Below are 17675 nucleotides of genomic sequence, written 5' to 3'. Positions count from 1 at the left end.
GGTACGCCTGTGTTATCTAGGTTGCAGTTAATTAATTACTATTGTACATCTACGCTTGACAAAAAGTCTCTTATCATCATTGTTAACTATCTCAGATCTACAATCAGTTTATCTATTCAAAGAAAGTCAAGCAGTTAATATTTATTTATTATTATTTTATTGTTTTTATTATGTAGTTTGGTATGTAAGAAAAGCTCTTTACTTTGACATTATCTTCATCTTTGCATTTAGTTGATATAGCCTCTTTCAATAAGCCAAGGTAGTATAAGCTTGATTTGCTTTATATAGCTGGGATTTGTGAACATTTTATGCTTAAAGTCCACAGCCGAGTCGCCCTCAAACTTCGTAGTATTGGCATCGGGAGTGGGGGGTAAGAGAGTTACAGGCAGCATTCGTTGAGCGCACACAAATGCTAAAATTTAATATATACATGTATATACATGTTTCATGTACTTGATCATATATGGTACTATGTACATACCCCAGAGACTATAACTGCGTAGATTCTTATGCAATTCCGTTAAGGTAGGCAGTTTGTTAGCATATTTGAACAGCTTCAGATGCGCAATAAGCTCATCAAAATAAAACTCTATGAAATCATCAAATTTCTTTAATTTAATCTGTATATTGGGAGTTGTCATCAACAGGGAGAACAAGTCCTGAGCCGGTGTGCCATATTTTGGCACTTGAAAATCAACAAAACAAATGTCCTGGATATTCCCACCATTCAGCTTGAACAGAAAATTATTGCACCAGAAATCCCCATGGTTCAGCACATTAAACTCGGATTTTTTTACGCGGCCAAACTCCAAATATAGGTCATTCAGGCGTTCCGTGTAGTTGGTCTGCGAAAAATGGAAAAATATTTTTAAAAAACTGAAGCAAACTTTTAATTTGTTAGAAATATTATATATCTTACATATTTCATATACATATAATGTTTACTTACAACCAACAGTTGTTGACTTGGCTCCAGTTCATATAGCTGCTGCATATACTCCAAGAAGGGACCATTAAATGCTAAGTTCATATGCTTGACCCATTCTGGCTCTGACATATAACTTTTCTGATACTTTTCATCGTAGTCGCCCAGTTCGACGACTCTCTGAGCGGAGGCTGCATGCCATTGAGCTAACTTCTTAAGCACGGCCTTGATTTCGGTTTGGCCGAGGCCCACCATACGCTCCAGATTTATATACCCTTGCTTACGCAGATCTTCCATCAATATGTAGTCGCAGTTGGGTGGGTTTTCTATGAACTTCAGATGAGCTGGCTTAAATCTGACAGAGAGATTTGTATGCTTGGCATACAGTTGCCCTAGCTCGGGTACTAGACGCTCGTACATATCACTCTCAACGACGAACAATTCATGAAAATTGTGCTGATCGCCACGATCATTGACCAATGGAATTTTCAGTATGTAACTCTCATTATTGCAGCTGTCATCTGTAGATAAATATATGTGTAGGGTTGAAACCCTTTCTATGTACATTAATCGTATTTTAACTAAGTAAAATATGAGTATTTTGGAATTTAACTGTTAATTGCCTTTATGAATATTTATATCTAATAGAAACTTAAAATAAATTAAACATTTTCTATGGAGAGATTTTTCAAAAGATTCCTAAAAGTTTATATTTAAGATACATTTCATCTAGCTAAACTTCATTCTTTTACTTCTGTTAAGCTTAAACTTTGCTTTCTTATTAATGCCTTTTTATCAAAATACTTATGTAATACGCTGAAATTACTAATTAATTAATATCTTTTATAGTCTCTATCCAAATAATTTGTGTGCTTTTTTTAAGCTATAATATATATTAATAAAAAAAAATATTTTATATATAATGATTTTTTTATTAGTGTTTTTATTTGCAATCTGTCTTATACTAGACAATAAACTAATTTGTTTATATATAAAGATAAATTTAATAATGCACGCGTTTTGTTTCCTGCAAATTAATAAAATGCCAATTAGAGTATGTATGACTCACCTTTCAATCTGAACTCAACGCCGATTCTCAGCACTATCGTCATATAATTTTCCCCTCCACTGATCGCGGCGGTCACTTCAAACTTTTGTATCTCATCAAACTCACTGCAATTGTGTTTCAGTAAATCACTGAAAAGTTGTTGATTTACCCATTCCGGCGCATTTACGGTCGACATTTAATATTAGGATCTGTGGACGTGATGTCAACAGAGAGGTTTTCGCGTAATTGAGCCTGATACCCCCGAAATTCTAAACGAGACTAAGCGAAAGCTCTTTTGCTCTGTGTTTAATAAAGACTATATCTACTTGTTTGGATTTCGTAACTCTCTTTTGCTTTTTAGCTTTTAAATACATGCTCTTCATATATAAGTCATGAAGTTGTATTAAATTGTTGGCTCTCCAAAAAAGCGTTTATGAAGTTTTTTCTCTCTCTCTCTCTGCAAAATAAGCTTTCCTCAGCGAATCAAAAAGTCAAAACAAAAATGGAAAATCTTTTAATGGTATGCAGTCGCAGTTAGTTGTTTGCTAATTTCACATTTCGGAATGATAAATAGTCTCATCATTATTCTTAACTATCTCAGAACTACAATCAGTTTATCTATGCAGTTAACATATATTTATTATTATTTAATAACTTTTATTGGACAGTTTGGTATATATCTTAATCTTTGCGTCTAATTGATATAGCCTCTTTGAATAAGCCAGGGTAGTATTAGCTTTATTTGCTTCACATAGCTGGGATTTGTGAACATTTTACGCTTAAAGTTCATAGCTGTCTCGGAGTCGCCCATAAAGTTCGTAACATTGGAATCAGGACTGGGGGGAAACAGCGTTACGGGCAACATACGTTGAGCGCATACAAATGCTAAGATTTATTGATAAAAAATTAAAATAACATATAATTATTTGTATACGTTTCATGTACATATATCATTTATAGCACTATGTACATACCCCAGAGACTATTCTTGCGTAGATTTTCGTGCAATTCCGTTAAGGTGGGCAGTTTGTTGGCATATTTTAACATCTTTAGATGCGCAATAAGCTCGTCATAATAATACTCTATGAAATCATCGAATTTCTCCAGTTTAATGTGTAAATTGGGCGTTGTCATCAGAAGGCAGAACAAATCATGAGCTGGTGTACCATATTTTGGTAACTGAAAATCCACAAAGCAAATGTCGCGGATCTCGCCAGCATGCAGTTTAAAGAGAAAATTATTGCACCAGAAATCTCCATGGTTGAGCACATTGAACTCGCATCTGTTTACACGGCCAAAGTCCAAATATAGGTCTGTCAAGCGATCCATGTAGTTGGTCTGCGATAATTGAAAAAATACTTGTAAAAACAGAAATATAGTTGTAATTTGTTGTAAATGTTGGTCGGAGATTATTAATTGAACATTATATATTATATATTTTATATTCATCTTATGTTTACTTACAATCAATTGCTGTTGACCTGGCTCCAGCTCGTAGTGCTGCTGCATGCACTCCAAGTAGGGCACATTGAATGTTATATTCGCTTGCTCGATCCATTTTTGGCCCTCGGCGGACATATAACTTTTCTGATAGTTTTCATCGTAGTCGCCCAGTTCGACGACTCTCTGAGCGGAGGCTGCATGCCATTGAGCTAACTTCTTAAGCACGGCCTTAATTTCGGTTTGGCCGAGGCCCAACATTCGCTCCAGATTTATATACCCTTGCTTACGCAGATCTTCCATCAATATGTAGTCGCAGTTGGGTGGGTTTTCTATGAACTTCAGATGCGCGGGCTTAAATCTGACAGAGAGATTTGTATGCTTGGCATACAGTTGCTCTAGCTCGGGTACTAAACGGTCGTACATATCGTTCTCAGCAATAAAAAATTCATGAAAGTCGTGCTGATCGCCACGATCGTTGACCAATGGAATTTTCAGTATGTAACTCTCATCTTTGCAGCTGTCATCTTCAGATAAATATGTGTATAATGTAAGCCATCCTATGTATGTGTTACTGACTCACCCTTAAGTCGAAACTTAATTCCGATTCTCAGTACAATCGTCAAATAATTTTCGCCTCCACTGATTGCGGCCGACACTTCAAACTTTTGTATCTCATCAAACTCACTGCAATTGTGTTGCAGTAGATCACTGAAAAGTTGTTGATTTACCCATTCCGGAGTACTTGGGGTCGACATTTGTTATTGGAATCTGTGGATCTTTTAAGCGAAAATGCGTGTAACCTTTCCAAAGATCCAAACACAACTAAACAAAAGCTCTTTTGCTTAGTGTTTAAGAGAGACTACTTCTGATAAAAGCTCAGAAGACAACAGGCTTCTGCTCATATTTAAATATTTCTCAGCTCAATAATAAAATTCCTACACAGCTCTTAAATGAATGATGTCTGTTATCTACGTCTATTATCGCTTTCCTATCTTCAATTTGAAGGAAGTCACATCTTTACATGACCGTCTGGTGTATATAAACATGTGCCACCAGTCAAATATATTTAAAATGTTTAATTTATTCGTATCTTAAATACATCTTTCAGGTGTCGCTCATGAGGCTTACCTTCTTATGACAAATTAAACATTCAATGTCTTCTTTGGTTATTAGTTTTGTTTGGCTTATTGTGTGTTTAACGCTTAACGCTATGCATGTAGACATGTCGCCTCAGCTTATCTGGCCTGGCGAAATCCTTGGCACAGAAGGTGCACTGATAGGGCCGCTCGCCTGTGTGTTTGCGTCGATGGACTTTTAGTTCGTAGTGCACGGTAAACGACATGTCGCAGAGATCGCATTTGAATGGTTTCTCGCCGTTGTGCCGGCGCATATGTATGTTCAGCTTGTTCGGTGTCAAGGACTCTAGACCACATAGTGAACAGAGATATTTCTTTCCAGGATTCTTTTTGGCGACATGCATGTCGCGTATATGCTTGTCCAGGCTAGGTTGTACAACAAAAGAGCGCCAGCAGTGTGGACATTGGTATCTAAAACGCCTGCTTCGCTTGATCGTAACAGGTGCCTGATTGGATGACTTGGAATGTTGGTTGGACATGTGCAGCTCTAGATTTTCGCGCCACATGAATTTATAGCCACAGCGTGAGCACTTGAATTTCTTTTCCTGGTTAAGGCACTGCGTTCGCAAATGCCGCTCTAGCATGGTCTGCATCATATAAAATACACAATGAATATTAATATTACAATTACGAGGGGATTAGGTTACCTCGTCGACGGTCTTATAAATGCAATGCTCGCAGGAATAGGGTAACTTATCAAAGGTGTGCAGAGAATACTGATGTTCGCTCATGTCGCGTCGTCGCTGAAAGCTCATGTCACATAGAGCACATCGATAAGTTCTGCCAGAACTAGCAGATTCGTTGTCACTCTCATCTGTTTCATCTAGCAGCAGCTCAAACCCTTCTTCGGTGCTGATCATATAGTTCGATGCCTCTTCACTGTGTCCCTGCATCAAAATGTGCTGTCGTAGATCGCCAATACTAATGAATTGCGTGTCGCATAGTTTGCACAAGATGGACTTTGGCCCAGAAGTCTTCGCAGCATCCGCGAGCAGCGTCTCAGCCAATGGCAGATCCTCGCCGCTGAACCCATGCCGCTGTACATGCTTGTGCAACAGCGCGGGACGATAGAAAGTGCGCGTGCACCAACGACAGGGTAACAATTCATTGCTGCCATCGTGGTGCATTAGTTTGTGCTTGGTCACTGCGCTCTTATCCTGAAAACTACGTGAGCACTGATCGCAGGGGTACGTCTCTTGCTGCAAGATAAATATATTTCAAACAAATTCTTTACCATAACATAAGTTGTCGGAGCCCACCTTGTTCTTATGATCTACAAGATGGGCGCGCAAATTACGTCGCCAGAAAAAACGCTGCGGACACTTATCGCACATGAAACGCTTGAGCGTGTTCTGACACAGTTTGAGCGTATGATGATCTAGCAGCTGGGCACTCAGAAAACGTGAATCGCAACGCTGACAGACATGAGGGGCTTCTAGCCAGGTATGCTCCTGTCGATGATGCTCATGCAATTGATACTTGCGTGGAAACACGGCTTCTGGTGATTCACATAGCTCACATGCATAGCTGTGGCGTTCCACAACATCCGCTTCCCCATCGCTGTCCGTGTCGGAGCTGTCGAGATTCATCTCATATCGCGCCTCATTAGTTATGGAGTAATAGCGACCGTACATGCCCATTTTGAGATCATTGAAAATGCGCCGCTTTAATCCGGCAGCTGTGGATTCTACGGCGGTCTTATAAAAGCCCTCTGCTATCCGTTCAATGGGCTCGCCATGGACCTCGAATGCAAAGTCCTTAGGATGAGACTTTAAATGGTCGCGCAGCTCGCGCAATTTGATAAATCTGCGCAAACAGATCATACATTGAATTTCTTTGGAACCATTCGGTTTGCAGCGATTCAAATCGAAGCCTTTGACGCGACGATCGATGCGTGAGGGCTTCGACATGGCAGAAGTGTCCGTTGTGTATCTAGATGAGGTGGCTTCATCCTCATCCTCATCAGAATCCTTATAAGCCTTGTGATCGTTGTGCTTGTGCTTTATGAGACTAACAATGTACTTGTAGGACTTATCGCACTGATCGCATTTATAGTAATTATCTGTACTAGAGCTATCTGCTTCATCCTCATCTGGAATGCTAAGTAATGTGCTATTAATGAATCTGTATGCTTAAATTATTCATTTAGTTACGTGATCTCCTTAATGATGCTGTGTACAAGGGAATCTGTGGTTAGCGCCTTCGTGCGCTGCCGCTGTGATTCTTTTGCCTTATCTTTAATTGGCCTGGCCTGCGCTGATATCTGGCTGGAGACATGCGCCTTATGTTTATGCTTGATAAGTAGCATTATGTACTTGTAGGATTTATCGCATTGATCGCATTTGTAGTAGTTATCCGCGGATTCACTATCCAAGCTTAAAAACCAGCATATAAGTGAAGCGAAAGATATTCCTCATATATGAACTTACTTTGCCACGCAGTTGTTCGCCTCAATAGATCTGGGTAATGGTTCCACCTGATGAATTTTATCTTCTGCTTCCTCAGGCTTAGATGGACTATGATCCCGCTGCTTGTGTCTGAACAGATTGGTTACATATTTGAAGGCTTTGTCGCATTTATTGCATTTGTGTAGCCTGGGAAATTTTGTCTGAGCTGCTCGGCGTTGCTTTAGGGGAACATCATCGTCCTCATCATCGCTGCTGCTATCATCCATATTGCTCTTCTTAATCAAAGGATCAATTGTGCTGGTTGGATCCGCTGATGGCATAACTGGCTCTGTGGGCTCTTCCATTTTAATTGTTATGCCTTCTATATCCAGCAGTTGTATTGGAGTCTCGCGCAAACACTCCAAAGTGGCTGTTTCTATGTCTTCTGAAGGACAGTCTTTTGAGAGCTTTTGCAACCAGAGCTCATGGGTTTTGCGTGCTTGCTGAATAAAGTCATATGCATTGTCTAACCTTTGAGAACAGTTTCGACAAATCCAGGGCGGCAATTTTTCAGCTTGATCCATGCCAACCTGCAAAAAACATATTTAAAATGCTTCTCTAATCAATTTTATGAGTTTGGGGGTGGGCGAGAGGTTACCTCAAGCTTTGTTAACTCTAGCAGTAGTTGATTGTATGTTTTATCTGCGTATTTATTAAATGGCGTCTCGATCCCATAACGTCCATTGGCACCAGCACAGACTCTGCACGTTCTTGTCATTGTTTAACACGATTATAATTTATAATCGTATTTCCAATTCCAATTCGTTCAGATGTCAATCAATTCACCAAGTACACAAAATAGTCGAAGGTTTCGGTGTGGCCACACTGGTGAGTAACAGCTGTTTACGGCACAGCTGACCAAAGACTTATCGATAAGTAAATTCATCAATATTGTAATGTTTTCTTTACTTTTCACTTCATTATCATTTTGCAAACTGTAATGCATTTGTATTTAATCAGATTTATTAAATAAAGTTAAAAGCATGTTGCCGATGGATATTTGCCGCACTTGCACGCAACATGATGATAGCTTACTGCCGCTTGCGACGTGCACAGATAAATATGCAAATAAAAGCTTAAATGATATGTTGCACGAATTGACACAAAATGATGTGAGTAAATAATTAGTTATACAGCGTTATATTAATTTTTAGCTTGACAATCTTAGCCCCTGCAGGAACATACGGACGACAGTCTGCCTCAGCACTTGTGTATCGGTTGCCTGCACAAGCTGGAAGCGGCCTATGCGTTTGTGTTGCAGGCTCGACAGGCTCAGGAGCAATTGTTGTTACGGCTGCATAAAGGCTTGCAAACACAGTGCCTAGATGAGATGCCTATAGACATTAACTTGCAGCAAATCAAAATCGAAACGATTGTTGATATGCAACTACCTAGCAAAACCAAGAGTGATGACGAGAGGGAACAAGACATGGCTGCAGTATCTATTCCAGTCCTGAAATGGCAACCAGAAAGCGATAATGAGAGTGATCAGACTGCAGTTGAGTATGTAATTTGGCCACTGTTAGTAATTTGCATAATATATCTAAATGGCTTACAGCCAGGACGAAGACTTGAAGCCCACGCAAGTAAGGCGCAGCGCACGTAAATTCAGAACCAACATTGACAACGAAAATGAAGCAGCGTAAGCTACATATATGATATTTATATGTGATATAATCTTACCTTGTATAACAGATCTGGCCAAGCGAATCCGTTGCCTAACAAGCGGCGTCGCGGTCGCCCAGCACATCTAATCAAAAAGGAAACTGTCAACGAAGAAGGACGGCATGTATGCGATGTTTGTGGAAAGACATTTTCGTGGTACCGCGATATGCAGCGCCACTCGCGCATACACTTCGAACAGGCGACTTACGTGTGTGACAGTTGTGGCAAGAGCTTCTTGCGGAAAGACAAATACATGTTCCATCTTCGTTCGCACGAAAAACGTGCGGCCAAATCCCAGGCCATGCTACTGAGCAGCGAATGGCGCTTCGCTGAACGTCTCTACAGCTCTAGCCGACTCAAACGTGCGGAGTGTAAGCTGTGCGGCTTAAAATATCGGCGTATAGGGGAATTGCGCCAGCATCTGTCTTCCCATAACAACATTGAGACTTTGTCCAATCTGAGTTTGGAGAGTGACGTTATTAAGGAACAGTTTGATAGAGACCAGCGGCAGCTAGATTTGGCGCTGATAAAGCAACAATTGTGTGCAGACATTGCAAAGGGACGTGCTGAGCTAGACAAATACTGCGCTGTGGTCAATGCGTATGGCTATGAGCTCAGTCTTAGCGATTCAGACGAAGAGGTAGCTCAATATCAGTGCCAGCCGTGCAATACCAACTTCTCGCGCAAATATCGCCTTATGCGACACACTCTGGAGGAACACACACAGGCGGAGACTGCTTTTTCTTTGCAGCGCTGTGATGTTTGCCAAATTGGTTTTGTGTGTGCCAATATGTTGGAGCAACATCAACGCACACAGTGCTTCAACAAGCTGAAGCGTTACAACTGTCCCAACTGCCCAGGTAAATTTATTTGGCTGCAGAATTTGGAGCAGCATGCGTGCTCGCATCACATCAAGCAGCTCGACGGGGAACATCAAATAAAGCAGTGTTGTCTTTGTGATGCCCAATTGAACAGCATGATCGAATTACGCACTCATTTGCTCACCCATCAAGATGGACGCTGTGGCATATATCCAGAGCAGCAGGCGACCTTCTTTCGCACCTACTATCCCAACGGCCTTGACTGCAGTTTGTCAGACCTAAGCACAGTCATTGCTGCCGATTTTAAGGCGGAGAATTATGGACGATACTTCAATGCCAGAACGAAAAACGGCGAGGAGCTCGATTTCTTTGCTTCTGACTCTGATTTGAGTGATGCGGACCAGCAAAGTTCAGAAACTACCCTACATATATGTTCTGTGTGTGGCGAAACGAAAAGGCGCCTGTCTCGGCTGCTTGAGCATCAGAAAAGCAAGCATAGTCAGGAGCAGAAAAGTCTGCCATACGTCTGTGGCGATTGCGATTTGAGTTTTGTAGCCAATTCACTGCTCCAACAGCACCGCCGACGTGTTTGTGACAAGCAGCATGCCAAGTACCATTGCCAGCAATGTAGTCAGCGCTTTTACTGGTTTTCCAATTACAAGCTGCATATGCATCTGCAACACGAGACACAAGCTGAGGCGCAGACAGACGCTATCGATGAATACGAGCAGGAGTCCACGATGAGAAGCAAGCGCCAGTCAGCAGATGCCAAGTTGCAGTGCGGCGAGTGCGAAAAGGTGAAAAGTGATAAAAGCAAAACTAATTCATAACTAACCATTTCCAGTCGCTTTTAGGTGTTCATCTGGCACAAGGATCTGACGCGTCACAAGCGCCTGCACCAACCACAAGCCTTGGCGCAATACCATTGTGTGCACTGTGACCGCAAGTTCCATCGCAAGGATGGCCTTAAATCGCATATGCGTGTACATGGCGAACATGAGGTGGATGAAGCGGTCGCCAGGGAACCAATTCCACCCGCGCTACTGCCAGTGTTGCTAGCCCAACTGTGTCGGCCTAATGGCTGCAAACAAATTCAATGCATGATATGTCTCTCGCAGCATACCAAGATATCTGATCTACGTACTCATTTGCTTCAACATCAGTATACGGTCAAATTTGCAGAGGAGCGGGGCCAGCCAGAAAGCATTGCGAGCATTTCACGCTCCCTATATCCAGAACTAAGCACACCATTGGAGCAGCAGCAACTAATCGAGCGCATTCAAAGTGATGTGGCAAAAGGTGTGGAGCTGGAGAGATTCATATCCATTACCAACGAGGCAGGTATTGAGCTTAGCCTGGACAGCAGCGAAACAGAAACTGATTCCGACTCTACCGAGACAGTCGGAAGTAACAGTGGACTCTACAGCTGTGAGCTGTGCCAGCTGAAGGTCTCGCGCAAGCATCAGCTCTACGCCCATCAGCTGGAGCAGCATTCGTGGCAGCAGGCAACACGTGTTTGCAACTGTTGCCAGGCGAGATTTGTGAATGAGCAACTATTAGAGCATCATTATCGGACACTCTGTCGCAACGTTCAGCGACGCTTCTTTTGTCGCAAATGTCCGTTGCGTTTCCGCTGGCGCGAGAATCTGAAACTGCACTCAGACGTGGCACACAACGAAACCAGAGGCGAGCAATCGAACTTGGGCATTCATTTAAACGGATCGCGCCTGTTGCCTATTGCTAGCTACGACTGCACCGAATGCCATCGTAGTTTTAAAATGCAAAAGGATCTCACCAGGCACACTCTGATGCACGCTCAGGAGTCGAGCATTTATCGTTGTCGATGGTGTGCACGACGTTTCTATCGCCATGCCAATCTTCTGCAGCATATTGAGCGTCATGGAATTATCGCGGAACAGCTGCCCTATGCTGAGGCACTGCTGAATGCTAGCCGAAATCCGCATGGCCAAAAGTGCATCCAGTGCATGGTGTGCAACGTGACCTACCCCACCATTGCTGCACTGCGCAGCCATCTTCTATCAGCACCAACAGGCACACATCATGAGTTTAGCTCGTTGCTCAATTACTCCATTACCAACCAGTTGGGATACGAGCTGCTGCTTGACGACTCGGAAACGGATGAGGAAGCAAAGCCACCAGGTACGCCCGCGCACTACACATGCGGTATGTGCCAACTGCGCTGTGTGCGCAAGTTTGAGCTGCATCAGCATCAGCAAGCGATGCATCGGCTGGAGCGTATAAATGAGGGTTGTGATGTCTGCATCTTTAAGAGTGTCTCCCCAGATATCGTAGCCTATCATCGCCGCGTCTTATGCGACAACACGGAAAAGCGCTTCAAATGCTCAAAGTGTGGCTACAAGTTTATGTGGGAGGCGAATTTACTGCAGCACATGCAGTTGCAGCATCCAAGCAGCGAAACGCAGCAGGATGCAAGTTCTATTTCTGCACAAGAATTACCCAGCGCAGATTCCCAAATTTTTCAGTGCGGTCAGTGTCCTAGTAAATATAATCGCAAGGATCGCCTTACAGCACATGTAAAGAAATGTCATATGGCGGGAACTACAGGCGCCACGGCTGCAACAGATGCAAAGGCTATGAAAAATTCAACTGGCGCCAAGCAGCAAAAAAGTTTTCTTTGTGCCTTCTGCGGCAAGGCGGTCAGCTCCTCTTCCAATCTGATTATACACATACGTCGACATACTGGCGAGAAGCCTTTCAAGTGTGACTACTGCGATATGGCTTTCCCACGTTCCTCCGATCTACAGTGTCATCGACGCACCCACACGGGAGAGCGGCCGCACGTCTGCACCGTTTGCCAGAAGGGCTTTGCTCGATCCTACAAGCTGCAACAACATATGCGCATCCACAATGGCGAACGACCATACAAGTGTACCTATTGTGAAAAGAGTTTTACTCAGTCGAATGACCTGACGCTTCACATACGACGGCACACAGGCGAGCGTCCCTATCAGTGCAATACGTGCGGCGAACGCTTCATTCAGGGCACAGCCCTGAAAAATCATCGCCTGCAACATGGACACCACGATATGGAACTAGAGCAAATCAAAGATAACTAATTGATCTATAACAGTTCTTGCTATAATATATATAAATGCGTGTACTATATAATTTTCGTATTTAAATCGTAAAGTTGTTTCAGACTGGCAATAAATATCCATAATTTGAATTTGAATTTGCCCACCGATAACTTTAATGTAAACTTATCGCCCTTCGTTGCTTCAATCGATAAAAAAGGCGTCCCAAGTAAAAGTATCGTGGACTTAAAAAGTACTCATACTCATATTTAACGTACCGTTGCTGTGGTTACATTTACAAAAACTGAGCAAGCCGTGTGTTTGGTTCGGTTGACTTATAGTGGCAAACTGTAGCTCGGTAAACCACGATTAGCTAATCAAAAAATATATATCTATCTTTTAAATAAAATTATTGATCAGCAATAAACACACAGATAAAAGTAAAATTCTAATCAATCTGGGTGCAAAGTTAACGTATTTCTTTTAGGTTTCAAATTGTTTAGTTAGCTGCTTTAAAGCGTCGAAACATGGTCAAATCAAGTAAGCAGTCGCGTCCATTGCCTGCAACGGATCGGAGCAGTGTCAGCGTCAGTGGCAGCGCTAACTACATGGAACACACGTATTGTGTGGTGTTGCATGTAGTGGAGGGTGAGTCTTACCATGCCATATTAGTTCCTCATTGTAATTTTAGGTATAATTCTGGTGCAGCCATTAATTTTTATGGACGTGAAACAAGGGAGGGGGAGCGGGAGCAGATTATTATGAATGCTGCCCTCAACACAGTGGACTTTGAGGTTGAGGGCACGCCGTCGGTCACAACGGAAACAATCATATTCAATAGCAATTGTATTTGGGAGTGCGATATGGCTGGGATTAAGCGCATCAAGACGGACCATCGACCCGTCAAAGTCACATTCTTTTCCAGCAACAATATGGAACGCAAGATAATTGGATCGTTGCTACTCCCTGTACGGGGATTGCCAGTTCTAGGCACAGGCGGTAACAACAGTCCGCTTCAGCTGAAAATGTTCTGGCACAAGTTGATCTGCATTAGCAATGAGTTTCGGTCCCACAAACCGGAGGTTTTGCTCATGTTGGCCATTATCAAAAAGTCTCTGTTGCATACTAAGGACTTCAAGCATCTAACGGCTTTCAATAGTTCAGTGAGTCGAGATATATTATATAGAAAAACTATTGTAAGTCTTTAATCCGTTAACTTGATCCTGCAGGAGAAGCAAAGTCGAACACCGCCGCTACAGTCACCCGGTCATTCGATCACGGCCAACATGTTGCAGTCGCAGGTGCATCTACTGAGCATTTAATTATAAAACAATACTAATTTTTGGTTCGAATGGTTTTAGGCCAATGTCTATGTTCAGTCGCTGGTGCAATTGGGTCTGCTGCAGGTGGGCAACGATCCTCTGGTCGACTGTGACATCATCGAGGTGGTGCTGCAATTTAAACAGCTCAAGAATCTCAACAAATTTGTTAAGTCTTTATATAATAGCAAGGCGGATGAAGTGGAAACCGTGTTGCTTATGTTTGATTTTGTTGGCAATGTCACTAATATTGATCTTAAGTTAAGCAACTTGGATTCCTATACGCTCAACGATGTGCTCGGCCTGCGTTTCAAATCGTCTCTGCGTAGTATACGGTTGTATTTCCAGCGTATATTTTATTTGCCGATCAACATGTATGTTAATGGCACTTCAATAGGTAAGCTTTAGAATCCAGTCTCCGTTGCTCCATTTCTTACACATTTTGTTAGCCAATTATCGCATGGACTTCGGTAAGCTTTTGCCACCTGATAACTATTTTGCGGAAAATCGCAAATTTGTATACAGCGGTAGCTTTGCTTTTGACCGCTTTGGCCGCAACGGAAGTGCGCGTGAGCTGAAACCAATCATGGACTACACATTCACAGTGGATATACAGGAGGTGTATTGGCGCCAGCAGGGAAAGCAGATGGAACCGCAGATGAAGCAACAGCAACTGCATGAGGAATCGCTGGAAATGCAATCGGTGGGCACCACAGCTGTCATACTTGAAGTGCCCAATGATCGTGCTCATGATAAAGGGGTCGAATGGAGCCGCAATGCCGAAATGCAATCAGCTTCTGCTAATGGATCAGTGGGCAGCTTGAATGTGGGTGCTGAGCTTTCAGCTTCGGATGAACGAGACAGCGCCTCGGAGTCAGCACGCGATTCTGATGCACATGCAACTTTACACTCATCTCAAGGGCGTCGCAAGAAATTTACAAGGCTTTTAGCAGATAATTCTGAAAATTATGATGAGGAGGACCAAGGGGAAGACCATCCGTATACTCCAAAGGTTGTCACTCGAAAACTGCCCACAAGATTGGAACCTAAAGAGGAACAGCGTCCTGATGATGTAATAGATTCTGATGTTGACGTCGGTTCTGATTCCGAGATTTGTGGATTGTATGATAATGACAGTAACGACAAAAAAAGGGACGACTGGTTGGCGGAGCGTATTCACGAAACAAAGAAAGATAAGCAAAAACATAACACATCCTCAACTTGTGGTTTCGAAAAACAGTCATCCGTAAGAGGTGAAAAAATGAGCAGAGATTCTAAGGATGGTGGACAGCAAAGGAATATTCTGGACTTACAACATATCGACGAAAAGGCAACCCGATTTCTGCAGGATGAAATGCAACTCAAGGATCATATGACCAAGCGGAATGGAAAAAAGCTTTCAGCTAATAATATTGACGAAGATGAGGTTGATGATCAAATTATCGATGATTCTTGGGCTGAGTTAGAAAAGGAAAATAAAAAGAATTCATCAAAACAGTTGTCCGGGGAAGGCTCTGCTAGGCAATGTCTGAAACAAAACTTGGAAGACAAGCCAATAGATAAAGCGGAGCAAAAAACTGCGTCTAAACTACGCAAACCCCAAGCTCAGGTAACTCATGTCGAGGATGCTGACCTGTGCACAAACTATGAAGCTTCTACATTACCTAAACTAATAGAACATAGTAACAAAAATAAAATAAATCATTCAACTGATGATTCATTGGTCATCAAACCGAAAGTCATACGCAAGAAGAAGATCGTCTCTAAAACAGAAGAATTGGAGGTATTCGAGACCTCAACTTCCAAACCACGTACGGCTCGAATGAAATATGTGGCTTCACAGGAAAATCTAGATGTTGCGCCTGACTCGGGTAGCCATTTTGCTCGAGATAAACTCGGCACGAAGCCAAAAAACATAATCATAGACATGGATGCGCCAACAGAAACAGATGAACTGGAGGATTGCGTCCACAAACCAAAAGTTTCCCAGAATAAACCAATGCCAAATGCCGAAGAGGAAAGAATTTCTAGTGAAACAGTTTTTAAGATGAAAAAATCAAAATCAAAAAGGTCTTCCGTTTCAAAAACGGATCTCCTACTAGGTGCCCGCTGGGTGGAGGTGAGCAAGGAGCAGACCGAAGCCTTGAAAGAAACTGAGCAGTTCATTGAAACTAGCTGCAAAGCAGAGCTGGACGAAATATCAATTGAAGAGCAGTGCCTAGTGAACTCCAAGAAATCCACAAGTAAGAAACTGGTTCGCTCATCACGCACGATTTTAAAAAATAATATTGAATGTAATGATGTGAGTATTAGTTCGGAAGAATGTTCTAATATCCGTCCGGATCAGGACATTATACTAACAAAAATGAATTCAAAAATTGAAACTAGTGCTGAAAGCTCTGTTGTAGAGCAGCCAAAACTTGAGCGAAAAGGGATTCAAAAGGAAATTGTATGTGGTAACTCGCAGGATCTTCTAGTTAACCCGCAAAAGAATCAGGCAAAACCCAATTCTAGCAGAACCAGAGAACGGACTAGTCAAAAACTGGAGAATGTGTCTTCAGCATTATTAGATTTAAGTCCAACTAAAAAGCATGAGAAGAAGCACCGACAAAGTGCACAGAAATCTTTATTGCAAGAGTATTTGGATGCGGAAGAGTCTTGTGCTGTGGAGCAGCCTCAGGAAGTTAGCGTCCAGTCAGTGAAGTCACTCAAGTGCCACAACGTCAAGACAACGGGAGACGAACCTACGGAACCAGGGGAGTCGGGTGACCTGGAGTCGATAAACCGGAAAAGACTTGCGAAAAAAAAGAGAACAATTAAAGAACAAAGCGTTATCGGCAAGGTCTGTGCTATTAAAGAGAAGACTTCCGGTAAAGCCAACCTGGAAGGCACAGTGCACATGTACGACGAAACAAAAGGAACAGAGGAGCCAGCCAAAGATAGCCTCAAATTCGTAAACCAGAGCGTCAACACGGACATCAGCAATATGGATGAAAGCATCAAACAAATTATGGCAGCTGGCAGGAAGCTGCAGCACGAGATACAACGGAAATCACAAGAATACATTGACAGTTTAAGTCAGTGCCGATCTGATGCAGATATATCGGAGCAAGCACCGCACAATCAGGAGCAAAACATTACGCATACTGGTGCTGATTATGATTCCAAATTTGTCGAACTGGAGCAGCACATAGTGGTGTTGGAACAACATGTGCGTAAGTTTGAAAGCCGCACTCAGGATATGCAGGATATGAACTCAAAGCTGGAGCAGGAGAAGGTCCAGCTTAAGCAACGTATTACTCACATGGAGTACCAAATATCACAGTTGTGCCAGCAGAGCGCCAATGGCAACGATCTGCAGCAAATCCTCAGTGAGATGCGCCAGCAAAACATACGATACATGGACATGAGCAAGGCCAAGGATCGATACAAGAAGCAATGGCGACGCACTGCTAAGCGTGTGCACGCTCTTAAGCTGGCCATGTACGAGAAGAGAGTGCAGAATGAAAAAAACATACCGAAGTAAGTTAAACGAACTCTAACCGTACGCCACATTACTAATTGATTCCTACTTCCTTTCAGCGTGCTGAATCTGAAGAGTATTCTTACCCAGGATGCTAATGACTTTGAGCGAGAGTACGGGCGTTTTCGCAGGCCGACTACGTTCAGCTTTTCCGGTTCTGGTGACTCACCGGAGCCCTTGCTTAAGGATTATCTGCGCGGTCTTTCCAGCCAAACAGTACACCAACAAAACCCTGCTAATCTTGTGGATAGCACCCGAATGCATTAGCGCCGTTTCCTTTTAACGAAATTGT

General features: G+C 42.6%; 5 protein-coding genes across 7 annotated transcripts; 2 read left to right on the top strand and 3 right to left on the bottom strand.

The window, feature by feature from the left end:
- Positions 1-165: 165 nt before the first annotated feature.
- LOC111604818 lies at positions 166-2231 on the bottom strand. The gene is made up of 4 exons (XM_023323039.2): positions 1995-2231; positions 950-1446; positions 482-845; positions 166-412 (listed from the first exon to the last, which is right to left on the bottom strand). Exons 1-4 carry the CDS (start codon positions 2167-2169, stop codon positions 228-230), a joined length of 1221 nt encoding a protein of 406 aa, XP_023178807.2. The 5' UTR covers positions 2170-2231; the 3' UTR covers positions 166-227.
- A 287-nt stretch (positions 2232-2518) lies between these two features.
- Positions 2519-4224, bottom strand: LOC111604817. 2 transcript variants are annotated; one of them, XM_023323037.2, is made up of 4 exons: positions 3997-4224; positions 3438-3940; positions 2948-3311; positions 2519-2858 (listed from the first exon to the last, which is right to left on the bottom strand). In XM_023323037.2, exons 1-4 carry the CDS (start codon positions 4169-4171, stop codon positions 2668-2670), a joined length of 1233 nt encoding a protein of 410 aa, XP_023178805.2. In that variant the 5' UTR covers positions 4172-4224; the 3' UTR covers positions 2519-2667. The 2 variants fall into 2 exon arrangements, with proteins under 2 accessions (XP_023178805.2, XP_023178806.2); XM_023323038.2 differs by lacking the exon at positions 2519-2858 and having other exon boundaries at positions 3211-3331.
- Positions 4225-4449: 225 nt separating this feature from the next.
- LOC111604870 (zinc finger protein 91) lies at positions 4450-7739 on the bottom strand. The gene is made up of 6 exons (XM_023323106.2): positions 7598-7739; positions 6982-7529; positions 6706-6927; positions 5812-6652; positions 5200-5751; positions 4450-5139 (listed from the first exon to the last, which is right to left on the bottom strand). The coding sequence occupies exons 1-6, from the start codon at positions 7715-7717 to the stop codon at positions 4612-4614; spliced, it is 2811 nt and encodes a 936-aa protein (XP_023178874.1). The 5' UTR covers positions 7718-7739; the 3' UTR covers positions 4450-4611.
- Positions 7740-7769: 30 nt separating this feature from the next.
- Positions 7770-12699, top strand: LOC111604868 (zinc finger protein Xfin). Of its 2 annotated transcripts, none has more exons than XM_023323104.2 (6): positions 7770-7827; positions 7960-8111; positions 8177-8502; positions 8558-8641; positions 8695-10282; positions 10340-12699. In XM_023323104.2, the coding sequence occupies exons 1-6, from the start codon at positions 7770-7772 to the stop codon at positions 12581-12583; spliced, it is 4452 nt and encodes a 1483-aa protein (XP_023178872.2). In that variant the 3' UTR covers positions 12584-12699. The 2 variants fall into 2 exon arrangements, with proteins under 2 accessions (XP_023178872.2, XP_023178871.2); XM_023323103.2 differs by having other exon boundaries at positions 8168-8502.
- Positions 12700-12939: 240 nt separating this feature from the next.
- LOC111604869 lies at positions 12940-17675 on the top strand. Its single transcript, XM_023323105.2, has 6 exons — positions 12940-13189; positions 13250-13704; positions 13771-13842; positions 13903-14257; positions 14310-17382; positions 17443-17675. The coding sequence occupies exons 1-6, from the start codon at positions 13069-13071 to the stop codon at positions 17648-17650; spliced, it is 4284 nt and encodes a 1427-aa protein (XP_023178873.2). The 5' UTR covers positions 12940-13068; the 3' UTR covers positions 17651-17675.

Source organism: Drosophila hydei, unplaced genomic scaffold (genome assembly GCF_003285905.1).
Source record: "Drosophila hydei strain 15085-1641.00,03,60 unplaced genomic scaffold, DhydRS2 tig00000063-arrow-pilon, whole genome shotgun sequence".
Taxonomy (NCBI): Eukaryota; Metazoa; Arthropoda; class Insecta; order Diptera; family Drosophilidae; genus Drosophila; species Drosophila hydei.
The sequence above is the reverse complement of the archived record's forward strand: the minus strand, read 5'-3'. Positions and strand labels throughout refer to the sequence as shown.